Source organism: Brienomyrus brachyistius, chromosome 14 (assembly GCF_023856365.1).
Source record: "Brienomyrus brachyistius isolate T26 chromosome 14, BBRACH_0.4, whole genome shotgun sequence".
Classification (NCBI taxonomy): Eukaryota; Metazoa; Chordata; class Actinopteri; order Osteoglossiformes; family Mormyridae; genus Brienomyrus; species Brienomyrus brachyistius.
In genome coordinates, this window is record NC_064546.1 from 129,737 (window position 1) to 151,746 (window position 22,010).

At 46.8% G+C, this 22,010-nt stretch overlaps 1 protein-coding gene across 3 annotated transcripts in view; it reads right to left on the reverse strand.

The window, feature by feature from the left end:
- The window catches only part of LOC125707844 (formin-like), a 76,518-nt gene that overhangs the window by 12,832 nt on the left and 41,676 nt on the right, over positions 1–22,010 (reverse strand). For all 3 annotated transcript variants that reach the window (XM_048975215.1, XM_048975214.1, XM_048975216.1), the window contains 7 exons: positions 19,402–19,463; positions 19,038–19,126; positions 17,968–18,097; positions 17,327–17,473; positions 17,173–17,232; positions 16,879–16,999; positions 7,177–7,269 (listed from right to left, as the gene is read on the reverse strand). In XM_048975215.1, the coding sequence (XP_048831172.1) occupies positions 7,177–7,269; positions 16,879–16,999; positions 17,173–17,232; positions 17,327–17,473; positions 17,968–18,097; positions 19,038–19,126; positions 19,402–19,463 (702 nt within the window). The remainder of the gene's footprint in view (positions 1–7,176; positions 7,270–16,878; positions 17,000–17,172; positions 17,233–17,326; positions 17,474–17,967; positions 18,098–19,037; positions 19,127–19,401; positions 19,464–22,010) is intronic.

Genomic DNA, 22,010 nt, shown 5'->3' on the forward strand with positions numbered 1-22,010 from the left:
AGGAGCAGAAGCATGTAGTCACTGGGGACTAGGCAAGCGCTGCGGGGAAAGGAGCAGGTCCGGGACCTCCAGGCTCCTGTGGAGCCTTGCCATGTTAAAGGGCCTAAATGCAAGGCAGATGTGAGCAGCAGGCCAGGCCGAGGTGCAAGAATTTATCTAGGGCCAGAGAGTGCCTGTGATCTCAGATTTATTGCATTTTTCCAGATTCATCCTTTTTACAATGATGGGGGGACCTTTACCAATTGAAGATTTAGGAGGGGGAAGTCTCCAAAAAATTGTTCAAAGGCAGGTTTGGGGGTCTATGGGGAGAGGGTAAGCTTAACCTAGCTTACCCCCCAAAAAACACTCCTCCTTTTTTTTGCATGTGTTTGGATAAGTAGGCTGATTTGTCAGAGGTAACCCTAATGAATGGGGCGGGGAGGGGGGGCACAAAGCTGGAGGGGAAGGCTGTGACCAATGGCGTTTACCACGGCTGAAGTTTAGTGGCGCCTGAGGTACTCCTGAGGTATCCCCCCCCCCAATCCCCCCATCCACCCCCGTGCAAAGGTGGCACTGCCGCTCAAGGGCCCGGCACCAGCAGAGGAGGTATGGGCTTCTCCTCCCAGCACTCCCTCTGTAAACATGAAACCAGCAGTGGCTAACTAGAAAGTTATGGGACGCGCATGCTGAGACAGACAATAAATTAGGGCTTTAAAACATTGACACGCTTTACCAAACCACTTTTTTCACCTACAAGTCAGATAGTAAAAGACAGAAATTTGATGTTAATTACAAACTGGTGCACGGCCCAGCTACTGATACATTATGAACTAGTAACATGCCTATTTAGTGCTACTCAGAGCATGCTATTTCTGTTAAGCCTTAACACAGTCTTCTGTTTAAAAGCCATTTCACTGACAGGCACCGCGTGTTGACTGCTAGTCAATCCACAACTCTTCCCACGCTCCATTTTATAATTTGCCCACAGATACCCCTCACGCCAGAAGGATTTCAGAACACGTCTCTCAAACCATAAATAAGAGCGACCATGTGCAAGATGTTAAAAGGCAGTTTTTCGGAGGCCAGCTATCACATTTCTGCTTCGCGAGCCCATCCTCTGCCTGTTAATCTTTATAAGTTTAAACATTACAGCCCTTTGTCACAGGGAAATACAAACACTCTAACCTTGTTGTGTTTTAATGTGTAATACATTATCATGGCTAAACATCAGCACATTCCGGGGGGATGTGACAAAGAAAAAACAGAGATGGTGGGAAATCACAGGAACGATAACACAGGGGAGGCACTTGACCCACAAATAAATGTGGAGATTAAACAGTCTACAGTACTTATGAGGAAAACCCCGTCCACAGACAGACATGGGAAGGCAATGTTGGGGGCCTTGTTGGGGAGACGATTAGACGCAACGTGTTAGAATCAGCAGAGCCGTCCAGGCGCCGTCTTTGAAGCAGCAACTGTCGCCGGCCGTTCCCGCCACAGGAATGGAAGAATGCACGTCACGGAATGCCGCGGAACGTGACTTCCACCGGCTCGCCCGCCCTCGCCATATTAGTCACCGTGGGGAGAAATTATAAATTACAGGGAGTGTTAAGTGAAACCACATGTCCCTCCTTGCTCCCAGAACACAGCGTCGACTGGTGCAGCCACGAAGGAGTCGTGCCGGTTTGTGGGAAAGCAGTCACTCAAAAGGGGATGTCCGTCGACTCTGGAACTCAGACAGGCCACATCGCGGTGTGGTTACAAGTGGAGAAGTGACAGTGCCACCATTGAGGGTTCAGCCCTACGTGCTGCCCAGGCCGGACGGAGTGAATATACTTGTAGGGCCAAAGGAAAACAAGAGGCATTGATGCCGTGGATCCGAAGCGGAAGTTTGTTTCAAATTAGTTTCCTTTTTTTTAATCCCTGTCTGCTGGGTGTTTTAGAAACCCCCGTCGCCACATCACTTTGCCGTGAAACCCAAATGTTTGTCTGAAACATCAAACGCAAGAAAAAAAGGACGGAGGGGCGAAGAAAAACAAGGAACAGAGATCTGTTGACTGCTCTTGCGGCGGCCCACGTGGTGAAAGCGGCTGCGTGTTACGGGATGCTTGTTTAACCTTGCCAGAGCAGCATAAATAAAGCCACAACTCTCATGTTGAAAAACAGAGAATCCAGAATCAAAATGGAATAAAAATATTTGCAGGGGCATGACTGCTATTTGAATTCTTATCGTTTGTGAATTTACTGTAATTGCTGTTCATCATCCGGTCCAAGAAATCTGACATTGTACAAAACAATGAACCTCTGAACCAATCAAGGCCTTCTGCATTACTTTCGGTGTTTAAGCAAGTGAGCCAGCCAGTGATAGAGAGATCTAAAAGAAAATAGCAAGAATGAGTATGGGAAGAGAGGGCAAGGGAAATAAAAAAGGAGGACCCTTTTAAAGAAGAAGGGGTGTGGTTAAAGCAGGGCAATGCATCACAGGAAAATGGATCAATGACTTTGTTGAGATGTAAAACCTTGTCAGATCACAGGCTGCTTTAAGAACCAGTGCCCAGGTCGTCTGAGTTCACCTGCGTGCCCTGCTGTGCAGGAGATCCACTTGGCTGGCCACTGGGACCTGTCAGTGTTGGCAGGATTGTAAAACTGCTCATGCATGAGTTATGGGTCACCGCTCCACAAGCATGGCCGAAGTGCGCAGACCCAGAAAGCCGCAGTTGGGAGAGAGACGGGCCTATCTTACACACAGATACACAGTACCATGCAATAATTTATGAGGGAGGCTAGGTAAAGAGCCGTGTTTGTATCCTGCACAGGGCCGCACAGGGGAAAGAGACATGGACCCCTAGCCCCAAGGTCCTTAGTACACTCTGGGTCACCAATAAATATTAAGCTATTTGACAGGCTTGGCTGATTGGACCCACATCTCACTTACTCACTGCATGTGAAGAGACATTTCGGTGTTTGTGAGGCTGACAGTAGAACTTCGTAGCAGTAATCGTACAATATTAGTACACAACTCATCCTCCAGTGGAGGCTCCATCGGCTGTTCCAGCATGCAGCAGCACTGACCTCACGTCACCACACTTAAAGGAAACCTCAGAGTCCTTTATTTGTAGATCGAGTCCTTGAGGTCTTTGCAAATTGTTCAAAAGAACAATTACAAAATGTTGGAAATTGTGGTTTTTGCTACCCCCCCCCCCCACCCTCAAAAAAAAAAAAAAAAAAAAAAAACAGGATTATAAAGAGCAGCGTCACCATAAAGCAAAAAGAGACCGTGGCAGGCACTTTGTTTAGAATTGGTTCCTGAGCATCCTGGGCAGAAGGTTTATGTCCAAAATGTGTCTGGGGCGGTTTCACGACCCTGCAGAGACTGTGATATTGTGCGTGAACTCAGACGTGAGCCATTAAAGGTGAATAAACAAACTGGAACAATGAAGTGGCAGAGCTCCAGTGGAGCTGGGCGGCCCTGAGACAAACACAGCACCAGTACACACTCTCTTTCAGCTCCCTCCAGCTGCCACATACATCGGGGAAGCTTGCATTGTTTTTTTTCTCTCCCCCTCCACCCTCATTTTTCAATCTGTACCTAAACCATATGGATGCAATCTTCCCACCTCATTTGCATGTTTTATAGAAGGAGGCTATTGTTTTACCGTATTTTCAGGCCCACCACAAGTAATGTGTGTAATTTCCTCTCCTGCGTCCGAAGATGCGAATCTGCTTGCGTGATGTTAACGGTTTTGTGCGTCACAAACACTCTCCAAGATGAAAGCAGTGGCACCACAGCCCAAAATGTGCAGCTCTGCTCACCTACGAGATTCCCGGAGACACTGCTTCCAGGAGTCTATGTATGCCATTGGCCTGCTCTTGACAACACGCAGTGGGCCAATCTCCCACCTCCGGCCGCGGGCATCCTCGCTGAGTGGCGGGTGAGATTACATGCAGGTGTTGTCTTTGCCACAGCTGAGGCAGTCTGCAGGATGTCTTCAGCAAACCTTCCTATTTTAGGTTTTTTTGCCTGAAGAGGCACAACAACCACTGGGGGATTTACCAAAAAAAGGCTGTGGCATGACTACAGTAAAATCCAGTTATAGCGGACTTCAAGGGACCTGGGGAGTCCGTTATATCCAAAGTCCGTTATATCCAGAGTTGCTGTATGCCCAGAACACAACTACAGGACACCATTTACTCATGCCACGTCCCAACAGACACAATTGTGGTATAGATTATTATATTGCACATGTAGTAATCCAACTTTACTTGACCAAATGCGTGACTATTAATAATCCCGATTACGTATCTGTGCTGGATATCACCGGCACGCCACGCGCCTTGTAGGCGGAGCTAAAAGTGGCCCTAGGGACCAAATTGTTTGTCCGTTATAAGCGAAAATCCGTTATATCCAATGTTTTTCTGCATGTTCTTAAGGGCGCACGGCCGGGCACTGGCATATATTTTATACATATGAACAATTTCTCAGACTGTAACTTGATTACTACAGAAGTAGTTTTTGCGGCGTTTCCTTCATAATGAAGGAAAAAAAATGCCGCTCATGGTCTAGGTGACTACTGAGAAAAAACATGAAACATACACATAAAACTCTCTTGAGATCATGAGACTATGACCCCGAGCCTCCCCCCCCCACCAGCAAGGCTGCCTTCCTTTCTAGCATCAATCCACACATATTCATAACTGAAATCATAGACCCATTTGCTTTCACTATATTTCCGGTATAACAAAATCAACCTGCAGCAGTAGCATTACTACAACCCGGCGTACACAGCCTACCACAACTAAATGAGCTGACGGCCACAAAAGGAGAATCCCACAATTTCCATAAACCCCCATGTTTGTTATTGAAGCAGAAAAGCTAAACGACTCGCCTCCATTACATGAGCTGCTCATTATAGGACACAAAGTGATAATCCCGAAACTTGATTGAAACACTGTGTACTATGGTGCTAAAGGGACTTGGGGGAGTGTTCGTGAGAAAAACACCATGGAGTACTTCTGAGCAGATTTGGCATGCACAAGAGAGAAACCAAGAAGCAAACTAGTAACCAAAATAAAGATGTAAGAGCTTTGCATGCCCCCACAAAGGATTACAGGGACAAAATCGCAGAGGGCAAAGTGACTAGAAAAAGAAAAGAAAAAAAAATGACTAATATTTGGCAACAAGAAGATGATTGATTGTTCTTTAAATGATTTTTGATGTCAAAGGCAGTGTTTTTTTGACAAAATATTAGTAATCAGTGGAAAGATTATTTATTGCTGTCTAGGGTGAACAGCAGCCTTGGGCCATATGCTTGCTCCAGCAAGGAGTTGGGATGATGAATGGACGGATTTTGCCACCCATGTAACAAGTAGTGAGTGACATGGTGACTAAAAGAACGGCATGGCTCCTGACCCCCAAGCCTGTTCTGACATGTTGTAGTGAACCCAAGCAGAAATAAATACTATACTACATCTCTTGGGCTGGTTATCTCATCCAGCCGATATTTTTGTTTGATTTGAAAATTTTGAGAATTACCATTCATGCAACCTTAAAATACCTCCTGTCCCACACCAATGGAGCCTGGGGATACTGATAATTAATTTATAGCAATACTTAAGCATAAAATGCTTTTCGCAACCATTTCCAGGCAAATTCCATGTCCACCCGTCCTTCCCACAATGCACTGCTTGCTGCTTATCAGCATTAGGGAATGCAAGCAGCCGTCTGCTACAATATGCCCAAATCTGTGACGACAATCACGGAACATTCTGGTCCTCTGGGATGCTGATCTGCTGCCATCACTGAACACGAGTGCCTCTTTCATACTGAGGCAATGTGCGGGAAGCAGTTTCTCTTCATATCAAATTAAAAGGTGCTTCCCATAAAAGCTCCACATACTGAGCCAGGACATACAGCGCAGGTTTCTTCTCCCTCTCAGGACTATCCCTCTGTCTCGCCACATGACTGCAGTTGGTGCCAACATCTCCCTGATTCCCATCTCACACTGTCTGCCACCTGAGTCTAACTGGGATCCATCTCTTTAGAGCATAAAAGACCAAAGACGATTATCAAGCTCAACAAGGGGACAGGCTGAGATATTATCCATGGCAACAGGAATCGGCGTGCTTTATCAGAGGATGGCAGAGTAATCGCAGAAGGCACAGGATGGGGGGGGTCAGTGTGGAATGACACGTCCAGCTGTTGTGGTCCCCAACCTGAGATGTGGACCGGACTGGCTCTGGGTGTTCTGGTGCTCTAAGTGAAATTCAGACATTACAGTAGGTATGTATGTCTGCTTTCACAAGAGAAGTAAAATAGTAAAGTATTAAAAGTAGTCTAAATAACTGTACTGTCACTGAATGGAACCAAGTCCTGGATGTGGAGCTCATTTTCACAACTCTTCAGCTAGTGGGTACCCTACCAGCCTTGTTGGATGACAAGTCAAGCGGCACATTAAGTGAAATCTAATCTCCTGAGCCTTGCCCCCCTGGACACCCGGTTTCTTCCCCCACATGACAGAATGGCAGTGCAGCACCAAATCAAATGCAAAACAGAAGGGCGTAAATTGCTAATGATCGGAATTCCGGTTTCACGCTCCTTCTGCATGCCAAGTGCATGCTAAGCGCCTATTCCCTTTATCATTTGCGAGGTGCTTGGTAACCGTTTCATCTGTGTTGACTGAAAACAATGCAGATGAAAGACTTAGTTAATGTGTGGAAACAGAGTGCAGTTTACAAGACAATGACAAAAAAGAAAAATCATTATTACTTTCATTACTTTCCTGCCTCGAGAATATTGGTCTCTGTAAATATACAGCAGTGGGGGTTTGCCATGAATTGGTTCCAGAGAATCTCTCTAACGAGGGGCCACAGTTGTGCTGGCCCTTGCGAGTAATATTACACATTTGGGAACGCTAATTTCTGAGAGCAGCCGTTGCAATCAGAGAGCAACCCGCTGGGGCCCGTGAGTCTAAACATATCTAAACACACAATCAGCCCAGCCGCTGGTCCCTGGCTTTGTGCATCGACTTGCGGGGGATCAAACAGGCATCGTGTCCTGGGATCAGGCGACATGTCGTCCCACCAGTTCATGGTGCTTGCTTGTGCATTGGATCAAACAAACATCAACACCAGCAGCTGTAAGTCAGGGGGAGGGTAGTTTGAGGATGGGGGGTATTTTCTCCTGTTTGTTTTACTCACCTTTCAAGACAAAAGACTCCATCTTGTCTTTGAATGGCTGGAGGTGCTCTGGTTTGGAGTTAGCGCACACCCTCTGAATGTCCTTTTCGCAGGCTGGGGGAGCAGAACAGGGACAAGTTACAGATTCCTAGGGGTGCACAGCAAAAATCTGCATCATCACATTCAAATAAAAGTCTGACCTTGACTGAACCTGAAGCAAAATAAAGTATGATTACAGAATTTAACTTCAATAATGATTGAGATGGAGCCATGTTAAAAGTGGACACTGGTTCTGGCAGGGGTCGGCAACCTTTTTTACAGTGAGAGCTATAACCTTGGGAGCTTTTAAGACAGGAGCTTAAAAGTTGTTGACTGAGGAGTGGTTCATGGGTTTTAATAGGCTTTTTAAGTGTGAAATGTTTTACTTGAGGGACCTCTTGACTCTCACCACCTCTGCTATAGATATTTATATTGCACAAGGGGATGGACAGAATGGGATGCATGATGAAGACCTGTGGTGTCCCACCCAGTCACCTCTTAATCCCAAAGAGTAAGGACTTTAAGGGCTTCTCCTGTGTCTTCCATTCAGTGACCTCCCACAGTCCTACGTACATAGTGCCCAACAATGTAATATATACATGACCCACACACACAACACACAACACACAATCACAAACTACGGCAAATGTAGAGTCACCAGTTAGGCAAACCACATGCTTATCACATGGAAAGACACCAAAGTACCTAAATGAAACCCACAGGAACGGAAGAAGTACTGAGGTTTGACTGGATTCAAACCTACCTAGGACATACTAGCCCAATCCCTGAGTCAGCATGCCCTTCACTCAGGAGGAGACAGAGGTTATGTGTCAGCCTCTTAAGGTTGCTGTATACTTTAAACCGAATCCGGACAAATCGAAAAGGAACAGCAAATAGAGAATGCAAATAAACATACTCTGGTAAGTCATTTTAATAAAGGAGATGACAGCTCATTTAAAATGGAAATTTATCTGTTGATTAACAGCCACTATTAATACCAACAAAGACAGGGAAGCCAATGATTTGCATGACACTCACAATTACACGCTAATGAAACACACACATTCCACAGCAAACATTACTCGGTTACAACATTTACTAATTACAACATAAATACACAAAAACACATCAGTAACTGTATAATTAGTCCTGCTGATGAACCCGTTGGCATCACATTTATGTCAACCAATCGTGGACCGTTGGCTGGATCAGAACAAACAAAACAGTTTGTCTCTGAGACACCGCATGGGCCATGTGCTGACATGGTGATCACCGCGATGATAACACGTCATTCGACATCGTATTGCTAAAAATGACATTGATTCCATTTGAAGTATAAGGCCACATTTAGAATACAATGGGACTGCCTGTCCTATTATGACCCTGCAAAAGTTCCTCACCACTGTTGTGTGAATACTAAAAATAAACAGCCTTTGGCCTTAGAGTGTGGTGACTCTGGCCTTTTGCCATTGACTAAGGCTGTTGCTGATTATTCTGCTGAATGCCTGGTAGCCGGGTTCTGGCCATGTCACACAGCAGCCCCCCATACCGTCTCCACCCCCCACCCCCCCCTGCAGGTGCGAATGGCCACCTTTCACCAGTGCTGCCCCCAAGGCACAGGAAGAGTTTTTGCCTGCGGTCCAGACAGTGACACGCACGCTCACCCGAAACCGCAAGGCAAGTCGTCCAGGGCAAATGCGGAGCTCAGGCTCCACACTCTCCACAGGCTGCCCCCCTACTCCCCATTACTAGTCCACATATTAAAAGGAGCGATGAACAGCAAGGCAGCAATTTGGTGGCGGCTCCCCTCGAACGAAGCAAACTGTGGTCTAGACAGGGAAGACCACAAAAAGGAAGCTAAAAAAAAACAACAGTAACCCTATGTAAAAATTCCCTAGATTTGGGACATTGTCCCTGTGTAGGCCACAGAATGGGGTTGGTGGGGATAAAAGGGGGCTGGCTTCTTTTGAAGGCATTGCTGCGGAAACGCAGTGCAATTACTCCTCCACCACTGTTTACGGGCCCCACTCCTGTTCTAAGGAGCTTCCCTATGGTCAGGCTAATCCCATTATGCTAAATAAATCCATGGTGCTCTCTAATTGGCCAGCTAGAGTTAATCGAGCCCCCCCCCGCGCTCACAGATCTGTATCACTTTACCGGTGGGCATGCAGTCTGAAGGAAAGCTTCCCCTCAATGAAGATCAGAGAGGCCCAAGGCCTCACAGCCAGTGGAAAAAGCCCATGGTTCTGCATGCTGGGTTCACAAGCTAACCAGTGAGATTCTTGTGAACTATTAGGCCTTGATGTGAGTTTACCAAGTGACACTTCAAGGCTTTTGTCTGCTTTGTAGATCCATGATGGACAATGCAGTACAAAATGCACGGCTTCCAGCTCATTAATGTTTGTTTGCCACCCTCTAGCTGAGTGCAAAGATAATCCTAGAAACATAGACGTGCCTCCAATAGAGTCAGAGGCTATCTTTCTGTTTACCCTCCAGTATCGCTGCACTATGAAGATGTCAGCAGATACAGGCTCAATGGCCGGGCCACTGTTCCTCAACTTTGTCTTTACCCCCACCCACCCCCCAGCGGTCCTATTCATCTAACATGCCGCCCTCCCCCCACTCGCCTGCCGTGCAATCAGGAGATCACAGGGGATCAGTCTCCTGCCACAGCCATAATATGCCCCCATGAGGGTCGGAGCTCCACGACCACGGCTGATCAGCATCAGCCCAGATAAGATTACAAAGAATACTGTTTTCACTGGGGACTTTGTATAAACTGTGGAGGAAGACACTGTGGGGTGCTGGGCCCTGTTCACACAATGCCCCGCTCGGGAAGAGCAAGAGATGGGCAAACACCCAATTCAAGCACAGGTGAAATTATTAGGGCCGAGTTTCACTGATTTAAAAATGGTGCCTGTTATGTCCAATTTTCCCCCTAGATCCCGAAGGTTATTTGACTGTTCAGGATGATGAGTGTAAGTGATTTCCCCCCAGACACTAAAACCACAACAGCAGCAGCAAATGACTGATAAACTCAGTTCGCCAATGGCAGAATGAAGAAGGACAATGTAACGCACACAGGACGTCCCATTCACTGACAAAAGAAAACAATTATATAAGTCAACAACAGCCCCCACACTTTGCTGAATACCCTCTGGTGCAGCATCTCCAGTGCAGTGTTGATGCAGTGCTGATACACTATTGATACAAAATATCGCAAAGCCTTGTAACTCACTGGCGTCCGGAATGAGATAAAGCCCTTCCGCCTGGTGGAAGATTATGTGGACGGCACAGGTACGACCTCTTGGCCCGCTGCCTCTACCTGTGGTGCACTTTGCAAAGAGTTAAAAGATGCTCAGAAAATCAGATGGGCAGGATCATAATCAAATCTCAAAGGCGCCAGGGGAGCATTAGAGAGACTCCAGGAAGTCTCATGAGTGGGGGGACAGACAGCCCGTTGTTGGGGGTGCGCGCAAACCGGCCAGGCTGGCACGCCAGAATGATTGCATCACAGGGACGCATTTGGGGTAAAAACAAAGATGAGCAGGCCTCTGTTCCAGGCGGTGGCGAGCCTGAGCCATCAATCTGATGTAAACAAGGATCCTTAAATACTGCAGCGCACCGCAGAAACAGGAGCCATAGCTATGAGCTACCGGAAAATAAAAGGGGAATTATAATTATGACACATTATATAGAGGTTTTATCTGTAGGAAATTTTGGCCAACTGTATAGTGGACAGGCTTTTCATTAAGCAAACAGTCTACATCATGTGTTTTATATTGCCTGCACTAGTTTTCAAGGCAGCAAAGTTTTTAAGCACTACCTATGGAAATAATTATTTTTGAGTGACCAGAGTGCATATAAACCCAACAAACCATCTGTTTCCAGTATCAATGAATATATTACTCTGAATGTCGTCTTAACTAAGGGACCAGTATCCATACATCTATTTATCCATCCATCTTCCACCTGCTTATGCAATGCAATTGTGATGGGGCATTGACAAAATGCCCAGATTATCCACCACAGTGAATAAAGTGGAGACAAGCACACAGCTTGGTTACCATTAGTAACTAAGAAAAACTCTACCTCCATTGTTAATCCCAGGCTTCAGAGAAAAGAAATAAGGCACGTCCGGAACACACTACTTTCTTTAATATCACCTTGTCAGGACTGCTGATGCTTCCCTGGCTTCCTCTGGAGCCGAACTGACAGGTATATGCTGCTTGAATAGTGCTGAACATTTCAGGCAACTAAAACATATGTGTTTCTCCTATAAAAAATGATAACACCAGGCCACATGAACAAAAACATACGCACAGGCATACACACTACATGTTCCTCTACATTTCCTTTTTGCCTGTTTCCACTCTGCAGCGTTCCAGAGGTCAAACTTCTCGGATGGCCTGGCAGGCTGATGTTATTTATGCCATGCTGTGGATTGTCTCCATCAAAGCAGAGAATAGGAATTCTAAAGATAATCCACAATTATATACAACCTCTGTGGCCTGCCAGGCTCTATGCGCCCCCCCCCCCCCGACCACTACCCCCCATCATAAATTCCCAGTATTCCCCCACCGGAGTCCAGCCAGGCAGCTGCCGCACAAAGGTAAGTCTCTCACGGCTGTAATTCACCTGTCAGTAAAAACGTTCCCATCATGCAGCTGTTTACACCGTCTCCACTGCAGAATACTGAAAATGAGGTGACGACAGATCGATGCATGTTATAACTCCATGACATTCAAGAGATTATGCCATTAAGAGAATGAGACCCGGTTAAAATAGAGCCGTGAACACTTGTAAATGTGGGTGATTTTTGTTACCAAGTTACAGAAGCGCGTTGACGTAAGATGCAAGTACGTTTGTAGACGTCTATCTGACAGACGTAGGCTGGTACATTTGCCCTTGGGTTGATCTGATCTCTGGAACATCTGACTCAGGAGCAGAAGTTTGTGGAGCCATATGTGGGGGGGGGGAGGGGGGTGGGTCTGAAACTGGAGGTGGGGTGTGACTGTGATAGAGGAAGAAGTTGGGGAGGAGGATGCTGAAAGTGAGTGAAAAGGTATGTTCTGTGGGCATTGCGGCTGAGCGGGGCAGTATATATGTCACAGTTAAGGATCAGTGAATGCATCAGCTTTCCTGCCCTTTTTCCTGAAAGGAGAGGAGATCCTAGACCTTAATCCCATTCCAGTCTATCCTTAATCTTTGCAGTCATGTCACCAGTTTAACTCATTGTGTTCTAAAAATGACCACGATGCTTATGATTTGCTTTGGATGTGTAAACTAACTAGAGCAGGATATGCTCAGTTGTCATCTTGTTTTATTTAACTGGCACTTAGCATGTGATACAAACTGCAGCATTAAATCATTAGTTGCTCTTGAGCTGGTACAACAAAGACCAGGTGGAAAGCCTTCAATTGTTCCAATATGTCAAAAGCTGTGAATGACAATGTGTGAGACTGAATGAAAATCAAAGTATCAAGATATAAAATATCGTAAACCCCGACCCATGTTGTAAGAATATTACAGAATTAGGGCAATAAACTGGCTTTAATTTAGGCTACGGTGCATCATACACAGATTCTGCCAGAACACAATCTGAAATTCCACTTGAATGACTGTTGCCACATGTGTCCATTTCTTACATCCCGCCCGTCATGTCAGCTTGATGTTGCCTCTCCTGTCTGCCCCTGTCATTCCCCGTACTCGCCTTCTTTTTTTGATTCCTCACAGTCTTGATTGTTTCCCTGCTCCTGTTCAGTTATATAACCCCCTATTTTTCACTAAACTCTGGCCTTTAAGTCTTACATCTTGCGATGGAATGACTAGACTCCACAGACCTATTGGCAATCCCAGGGAGCCTTTTCTCATGGCGTCAAGTTGTTCAGCTCACTGCTTTCTAGCGGCATGTAGCCGTTCAGCTTGCTGCTTCCTCTTGATGTGAAGCCATTCTGTCAGCTGCAGCTAAGCTTGCTGGTTCTCGGCAGCTCACCATAGCTGAGCCTGCCAGTTCTACACAGCTTGGCGCAGCTCCCGGTTCTGGCTGAAGGAAAGTGGAAGAAGCTGGCTGTGCCTGTGCCTCCTGTCTTGCCTGACCCAGGGTAATCAGAGCCCTGCCCAGGGGAAGCCGCTGCCTCTCCGCCACGTAAAGCTGTAGCTCCTCACCCTGTCGGCTTCCCATATCCAACCACAGCTCCGCCCACTGTTTCCTGCCACAAGAGGAAGAAGCGAAGGAAGCTGGCTGTGCCCATGGCTGTCCCGTTGGCTCCCACCTTATTGCCTCCTGCTGTCCCTTTGGCTTCCATCTCATCATCTCCTACCATCCCATCAATGCTCATCTTCTGCTGTCCCATTGGCGCCTGCCTGGTCGTCTCCTGCAGTCTTCCCAGTGCCCACCTCACAGCCTGGTCATTGCCAGGCTGATGCCTGACTTACTGGTCATCGCCAGGCCAGGTTAGGTTGACCCATAAGATACTCTAACAGAGGACTTAGAATGGGACCCTCTGGGCCTTGCCCTAAGTCCTGCTCCATGGGCTCTCACCGGGCTGAATTCTATACCATAACAGTCCTAAGTCCCACTGCGATCAGCGATGTTGGTTGGGGCCCCGAAGGGGGGGGGGGGGGGTGGCTGAATCTCCATCTCCTGATGGGGGAGATGGAGCTATACTATCCGTGCCAGTCACCCAGATTCTTACTTGTCCAATGCTGTCCTCCCTAGCAAATCCCCTACTATGGCCTGGGGAATAATTCCCTCTGTGCCCTCCTGCTCCTGCACTGCTGTTCCTTCAGCACCCTCCTGCTCCTGCCCTGGTGGCCCCTCGGCGTCCTCCAGCACACACTGGCCCTCTGAGGCTTCGTGATCTGGATGAACCCCACTTTGTCGCTGAAGAGGTTCAGGAGGCTCCACATCCCAGGGTTGCTGCCCAGTTCCCCAGGGTATAGGACAGTTCTAGAACATTTTTTGTTCCCTCTAGTCACATCTTGATCCCTATTCCAGTTCTCTGTCCTACCTTGGTTTTGTCTTAGCCTGTGTCCTCTGGTCCTTTGGTCCTCTTGTGCTCTGGTCCAGCCCCTGCCTACTCCATGCCCATTGTTGTGCCATGTGTCCTGTACAGTCCTGTCCTGTCTGGCGGCTCTGCCCCTCTGGTCTTGTGTGGTATCTGTCCCATGTACCCTGTTGGTCCTGTCGTTCCCTGTCTTGTCTGTTCCTGGCCCTGTGTTAATAAACCCCCTTTTGTTTGCCAAATGCTGGTCTACATGTCCTTCGACTCGCATCTTGTCATAACAATCACACCACCTTGTGTTTTGTCCTATTCAAATTCTAGTCCAGAGTTCATAAACTCTTCATAAACACCATATTTACCCTGCATAAATTGTAAATATGAGTCCTAGCACTATGTTTTCCCCTATATAAACCCCATATAACAGTCCATAACACCTCTATGCGTTTACATCTTAAGCACCTCCTTGTATACTGAGTGTTCACACTGGACACACTACATACACTGTTTCGGCATAATGGCTGTGCCTGGACCTGACTTTAAAGGTCACTGACATAGGGATACTGCCTGATTTGCTAGTGATAAACGCTCAGTCTCACATGGGCTATTTGTGAAACAATAAAATTCCCTTCAGCAGCAAACAAGTTCTGACTGCTGGTTTTTATGTGACACTGTTTTGTCCCTGAATGTCCGCGCCTCATTGTCTGCTGCAATTAGCGGCCACTTCACTCATTTTAACATTCAGCTTCTCCTCGGGGGGCACATCCTGGTCACGGGGATGTGGTTATCAGTCCACCCCATGGGGAGAATTACTTTGCCAGACAATTGCATTGCTATTACATTGCAATTACACTGTTACTGCACTGTAATACTGTCAAGTTCCAAGGCGTAACATGTTATTGGCTATGCCAGTTCCCAGCAGGAGTAGCACCTGGTAAGATAGCCCTCTAACATTTCCTCTACTTCCTGTGAGGTTTAGGGTCAGGACCATGCGCTCCCCCAGCTGCATTGCCCCATGTTGCATGTTTGCAGACCCCGTTCGTACTGACAGCTTGCACTGACACAATGACAAATGCCACCGACTTGTCTTTCAATATCAAGATGGAATTTCTACCGCAAAATAACAACACCAGTTTAATGTCCCACTTCGTGTATGTAACAGACAGCACATTGCCAGGACAGACTGCCAAGGTTATAGCAGGGCTATGGTGCTCTGAAAAGCACAGACCTGTAGCGGGCAGCTCCCTGACAGGCATACAACTGGGGCCTGGTCTCCGTCCTGTCAGGGCACTGGTGGGGTGGGGGCCAGATCAAACACAAAAAGGGGGAGGGATCGTGTTTCTGTACAAACGAGTGCATGAGGGCTGTGGGGTCTGGTGGGCAGGCCGGGGCCATCCTGCTCCCGTGTGACTGCACTGAACAAACAGCCACTGAGAGCCCAGATCTCGGTGCTCCCGGCGCTGACCCCCTCCCGCCACCACCATCCATCCCTCCTGCCGATAAATCAGCCTGGCATAGAGGGTGCTGCACCATTAGGCTGGAGCCCTAGGGAAGGTTCTCCAGTGGACGGGTGAAGCATCTATGATGCTCAAATCAAAGCAGTGACATTGCGTGGATGACATCATGAGCACACATAACTGACCCAGAACCAGTTTACTTCAATTAGGAAGCTTTTTGGCTTTGTGGCTTAGTAGAGGCATTGCTTTGGGGTCTCTAGTGTCATGCAGATGTAGGAACCACCAAGCAGAGCTATTTCAAACATGGAAGACAATTAAGCCATGCCATAATTATCTTCTTCATGAAAACAACTAAAACTGCCATTCTAATGAATCTGTTAATGGTGTGTCTTTAATGAAGTACACTACTTTGTTACAGCGGCTGCTGGTAATGATAATGCTCACTAAGCCACGCTCAAAAAGGAACCTACAAAAGGCTGGGAATTTGCTGTAGCGCCGTGCCAATACCCCGAGGACACCCTGCCCAGACTCTTGAACCTTCATTGCACAGATCAAATGATCAGACCCTTATTTCACATTTATTGTCTCTGAGGCTCCTGTTTAGCCTAATAAATGACTGACAGCTCAAGGTGGGCCTGGGACTCTTTTTGTGGGCTCTTTGTATTTCTCCAGCAGGTCAGCAAGGACCAGGATTTAACAACGATCGGGGGGGGGGGGGGGGTTACGACGACCAGAAACGGTAATTGCTTTCATATGGCGTGTTATTAGCTGATTTAAATAATCACAGGCACGAGGAAGGGGGGGTGTGGTCAGAGGGACTCAAATCTGATCCCTCCCCCACTCCTCAATACCTAGAATTTGGGTTCAGGAGGGGGGGGACTACCATGCTGAGGTCCTACGGGGGATGAACATTAATATTGAGTTAAGCATGTTGAAAATGTTAGTATTTTACTTCGGGTTACATTTCGCATTTCAAAACACAATCACCCTCCTAAGGTGGATCCCTCTTTGCTGGAAAAAGAAATATGCGTGCTGATAGATCTGTAACGCCATCAGCAGACTGCGATCAATGCAGGGCTGTGTGGTGGGAAGCATTGGAGGAGTAAATGGCTTCTTACTACTATTGTTCAAATAAAATTAGGTGCTTTTGCTTTCTTTAAGAAGAACAGAAAAATTTGCTCAGGGATTACAGATGCTAATGATCAATGTATAAATTGTCTCACCCGACAGATCTTTCTTTAGCTTCCTGATGTCTTTCGTGAGGTCATCAATCTTGACTTGGGCAGCGAGAAAGAGGTCCTGGGGCTCGGGCAGTGGGAAAATGCTCTTCTCTGTCCCGACATGCTGGGAATCAAAAAAAGAGGACCCATCAAACATCACCTTAGTGTTATCCAAAACTGCTTACCGTGAGTTTGCACAGCTTATCCTTACTTAACCACCATAAGCAAAATCCTCAGTTCCTCGACCAGACAGCTGTTAAGCGACAGAGGGCTGTTAGGGATCATCAGTGATCTCACCTCATCGAAGTTGCGTAGATAGTAGGAGACCACGTAATCCACCAAATTGATACGGTTGTCCTGGAACACAGAAAAACACACCTAATAACAGCAGAGCAGTAGGCATGGTGGAAGGCCACTGAACAAACTGCAAGGTGTGCTAATGAAGCCTTACCCGGCTTTTGACGTCCTTCAGTTTGGGCAGGATCTCTAGACCAAACCCATCTGCCTGGCCTCTGGTGCGGTTGCCCCCGTTCATGTAGTTCCCAAAGGCTAGCACCAAGCCCATAATCTCTTTCACGCTGTCTTGCTCCAGTAGGCCCTGAAGCACATGAACATCTCACAAGCCTTATACCAACTGAGCACAGCCAGCGCATTGGTCGGATTGTAACCATGAATCCACAAGTCATGCTGTCACCTCATGCTTTAGGCCTCTGCTCTGTATCAGAGCACAAACCAGCTTTTTTGCTCAGCATTTTCTACTCGTTCTCCCACTCATACTCCCCCCTTGCCCAGACCCCCCAAATACACACATTACCAGACAGCAGCGACTGTGAGCGATGCATTGTTTAAAATGGAAAAGGCCGAGGTCGCCAGCTTGCTATTTTGAGAACCAGGAGAGGAGAATGACTTGCGCTCTCCTCTGTCGTATCTCAAGTTCCTTGATACAAATCACAGGCCCTGAAAGTCAGCAGGTCAACGCCACACACACAACCCTCTGGGAGAGGGGTACTAGCTACTGGCAATGAGACGCGGATCAGCTAAAAGCTACAAGGGGTAAAAGGGCAGGTGGTGGGATCATGGCCGGTGTCTTGCCTTGCACACGTGGGAGACTATCTCCACTTTGCGGTGGACAGCAGATATAGCATCAAAGAAGACAGACTGGAATATGATGCAGTGGGCTCGGCCAGAGAAGTCAGGAATCAGGGACAGCTCGTACAGGAACCTGCAGAAGAGGGAAAATACAGAAGATCACAGAATGTTCTGGATCTCTCAGCAACTCCAGTTATCACTCAATTAGAAAACATAGATGTATTTGAAGTGACCCAATTTTACTTAAACACTACATATTTGGACAAAAGAATGGAATCAAACAAGACATCCTGTTCTGATATTGTGAAGGGTCTTGGGCAGTGTCTGGGTATAATGGTAATAATAATAATTTTAAAAAGTGCTTCATCACTCCTTGATCATCCAACCAACTTAGCAAAGTTCACATAAACACATGCATGTTTGAGAAAAGGAGTAATATCCTCAGTGATTAGTCTGTTGATGTAGTTAGAGAGTAAGGGGATATGACTCATTCTCTGTGACAGCTAATTCAAACATGGCAGCTCCACCACGAGCGGGCGGCTAGCTGAGCTGCCTTTATTGCAAAGGGCCAGTATGGAACCAATCAAAATAATACGCTGTGAGGAGACAGGCAGGCACCGGTGAGAAACTTTCACAATGCACCTTTGCACTAACTGTGGCCATTGATGGACCTTTTAAATTTTGTGAAGTCCCACCCCTTGACATGGAGCGGACTGAACTGTAAGACAGTAAGCATTCCAGGAAGGTGGAACAAACAGGAAGCTGACGTCAGAGCCAGAGCGGAGGTGTTTGGCTTGCTACTGACAGCGTAAACATGCAAGGGGAAAATAAGCCTGGTAAGCCCTGCTAAGCGCTGTTTATATACAGCATCACACTAAGGCATTTCACTGACGAATGGAGAAGCTCATGATTAATGGAGAGCTCTGCGTCAGGAAAGCAGTGAACTCTGCTGAAAAGTTAACCCTCCTTTGTACAGAATATCTAGCTTAAACAGGCTAGAATTAGGCCTTGATTTTGTGTGTTGCTGCAGTCAGGGTCTGAGGTGCCCTGTCTCCAGCCGCAGAGCTGCTTACTGTTCAGGTTTGTCGAGCAGCTTGGCCGCCTCCTCACCAGAGGTCTCATGGTGCTTCTTGATCTTCTCCAGCTCATCGCTCTGTGCTCGCTGCAGTGGGGGAGTTTGGTGAGAGGGAGACATCAAGAAGAAAAAAAACATTGTAGTAAGAAAAAAAAAAGGACGGACAATTTCCCTGAGAAGCAGGCTACCAGCAGCGAGGGGATGTCAAGGATGGGGCGGGGGTGACAATAACACAAAAATGTGTCTTAATGCATGAGCCACCATAGCCATAGAGCAGGCTAATATTAATACACCCTGACACAATAAACTGAAGCTCTCTTCTGTCTCTTGACCTGATGGATTAAGTGCTCTGCTATACTTACATTTTCATACAAGGCCTCAATGGTCTCCAGGTCCACCACAGTGTGGTCCACAGTCAGAACAGCTGGAACAGTAAATGTGTTTATTAGAGGCATTCTCTTATAAAAGGGAATGCGGGCAAGTATGCTATCCCAATTAACTGCAGCCTGCATTTGGAAACCGTGCAGAACTTTTACCCTGCAAAGTAAAAGAGGATAAATGCATACAGTCATGGTATTTCCTGTACCATGCTAGTGACAGCCAAAGAGTCAACAGGTTTTATAACACATTAGTGTTTCTCAAGCCAGTCCTGTCTGGATGTCCCTAAGACTGTTTTGAGAAACACTGTCCTACACTGCAGCGTGGAGGAATGAGGCATTTGAGGTATATCTCCATATCTTGCCAGGCACACGCAGTGTTCAAATCACCACAGCAAATACAAATAAATGCCTAAGGTTAGCACTACTGCATCACACCTCTGGGACCAGGGTTCGAGGCTCTGCTGCAGCCGGATGTGTGTGGAGTGTGTGTGTTCTCCTGCAGTTGTTAATTTGCCAAAGGTGTGAATGTGTGTGTGCACTGTGATGGGTTGGTGCCCCATCCTGGGTGATCCCTGCCTTGTGCTTGTAGCTTCTGGGATAGGCTCCGGACCTCTGTGACCCTGCAGAGGATGAGTGGGTATGGAGGATGGCTGGATGGAATCCTGTGGCAGTGAAGACTATGTGCTTTATTTCTTAAGTTGCACCATTACTTCCTTGCAAGACATAGGAATACCGGAGGAGACTCTAAATAAAATGATACAAATCAACTACTGAATCAGGCTCAATTATACTTAGACACCTATTAAGCTAACCTTCTTCGTAGATGACTAACACTAATATTCATAATTTTCTAAAGCAAGGCTATTTCGGCCTGCGTTAAGCCTTGATTAAACAAAAAATGTGACGTGCCGATCAATATATTCCAGCTCTATTCCCATTTCAAACTGAAAGAACACGTTGTGCCAGTATTATACCTAGGCTATACGTTTATCCGTGTAATTTTTCCTTTATCATGAGAAAACAATGTTCATTTCTTGAGATCTCAAGAAATGCATTCCATTATCACAAGAAAATGGTATAAAAAATGTGAAATTTCAGGGCCTTTCTTGACTTCCATATCTTAGCAATTTAAAAATGTAAATAATACAAAAACCTCAATGACTGATCCTGTCATACAACATGGATGGTGTGTCCGCTGCTCTACAAGGTTTAGAAGTGAAGCCGCACAAGGTGTCTCCCTGCTAATCGACATGCAGGGCACTAAGCCTCTTGGCCACGGGTCATAGGAGAGAGCCTGTAACTGCTTAACCCCTAGACCTGCAGCAGGAACCACCGCAGTTTGCAATAATGATCTCTGGGGGTGGGGTTCTCTGCGGTCTGCTCATGGCTTGCCTGGCCACTCCACCCTGCGTCCGCCAACACTAGTTCATGCAAACTAAGCTCTGGCAGTTACAATAACAATGAAAGTGTGGTGTTGTTTGTCAGAGGGAGGCCGAGAACTGACTCCCATCCCAGAACTGAGGCACAGCCATTGCTTAGAGTAAGCTGGGGAAGCTAAGGTAGTCTCTGTTTCCATTAGCTGCTGGAGATATTGTATTGGCCTGTATGCACGGGGCATGCTGAGAATACAGATTTTACGCACTCACTAAGTCCAAAATCCACTTGCATTGGTTTCCCTGTTTTTAAATTAGAGACAGGGACAAACAAGCTGTATATGAAGGCTTAGCATGGTACGATTCAAGCTCAGAAGTATGCATCTGGAACAGACCTGAGCCCAAACTGGCTGTTTGCCATGTTGAAATAAAATGGAAAATGCAATCTTGCCTCTTACCCTTTCAGTCATGCATAGCCTCCAACCCCCCTAGAAGAGGAACAGTAATGGCGCTCTTCTTTCCTCAACAACACCCACCCAAATCGCAGCTTGTGAGTGGCGGTGATGACATCGTAGATCTCATGTCCTTTTAATTTCCCATCATAAAGGTGGGTTAAAGTAATCATTAGTGGCATCTTCTGAGCAGTCACAGTCAGACTGTCCATTTCATCTACACCTTCCCATTACAGCAGAAGGAAGTTAACACATGCAGGGTGACAGTTGGCGCTTTTTGGCATTTTTTTTTTCAGCACCAATTGTAGTTTGGGGGGGGGGGGGGTTGTGGGAAATCAACACCCGCAGCTTGGCCCAACGTGCTGCTGGGCTTGTGTTGGGTGTGTTTTATGTGGCGGCGTGGTCCCCGCTAGCTGCCAAAGGGGATTTATATGCAGTCAGATCATTAGCAGGGTGTCGCTCCCATTAGGCAAAGGGGGCCCATGGCGGCAGTGGTGGCGGCTCCCAGACTGCCAGGCACCCATGTGCCGTCCCACCAATTTTTCCACTTGGTCAATTGCCTTCTGCATCATGCGCCCCCTAGTGGACTTTAAACCCACACATACAAGTACAAAAAAGAAAAAAAAACACTTTACTGAAAGATACACTCAAAAGCAAAGAACTCACTATTTCAAATTAAAAAGGTTTATGCAGAGATTCTTTCCTCTTGCACAAATATTCTGCATGTATTGTTTAAAGAAGTTCAAAGCCTCAAGAGACTGAGAAA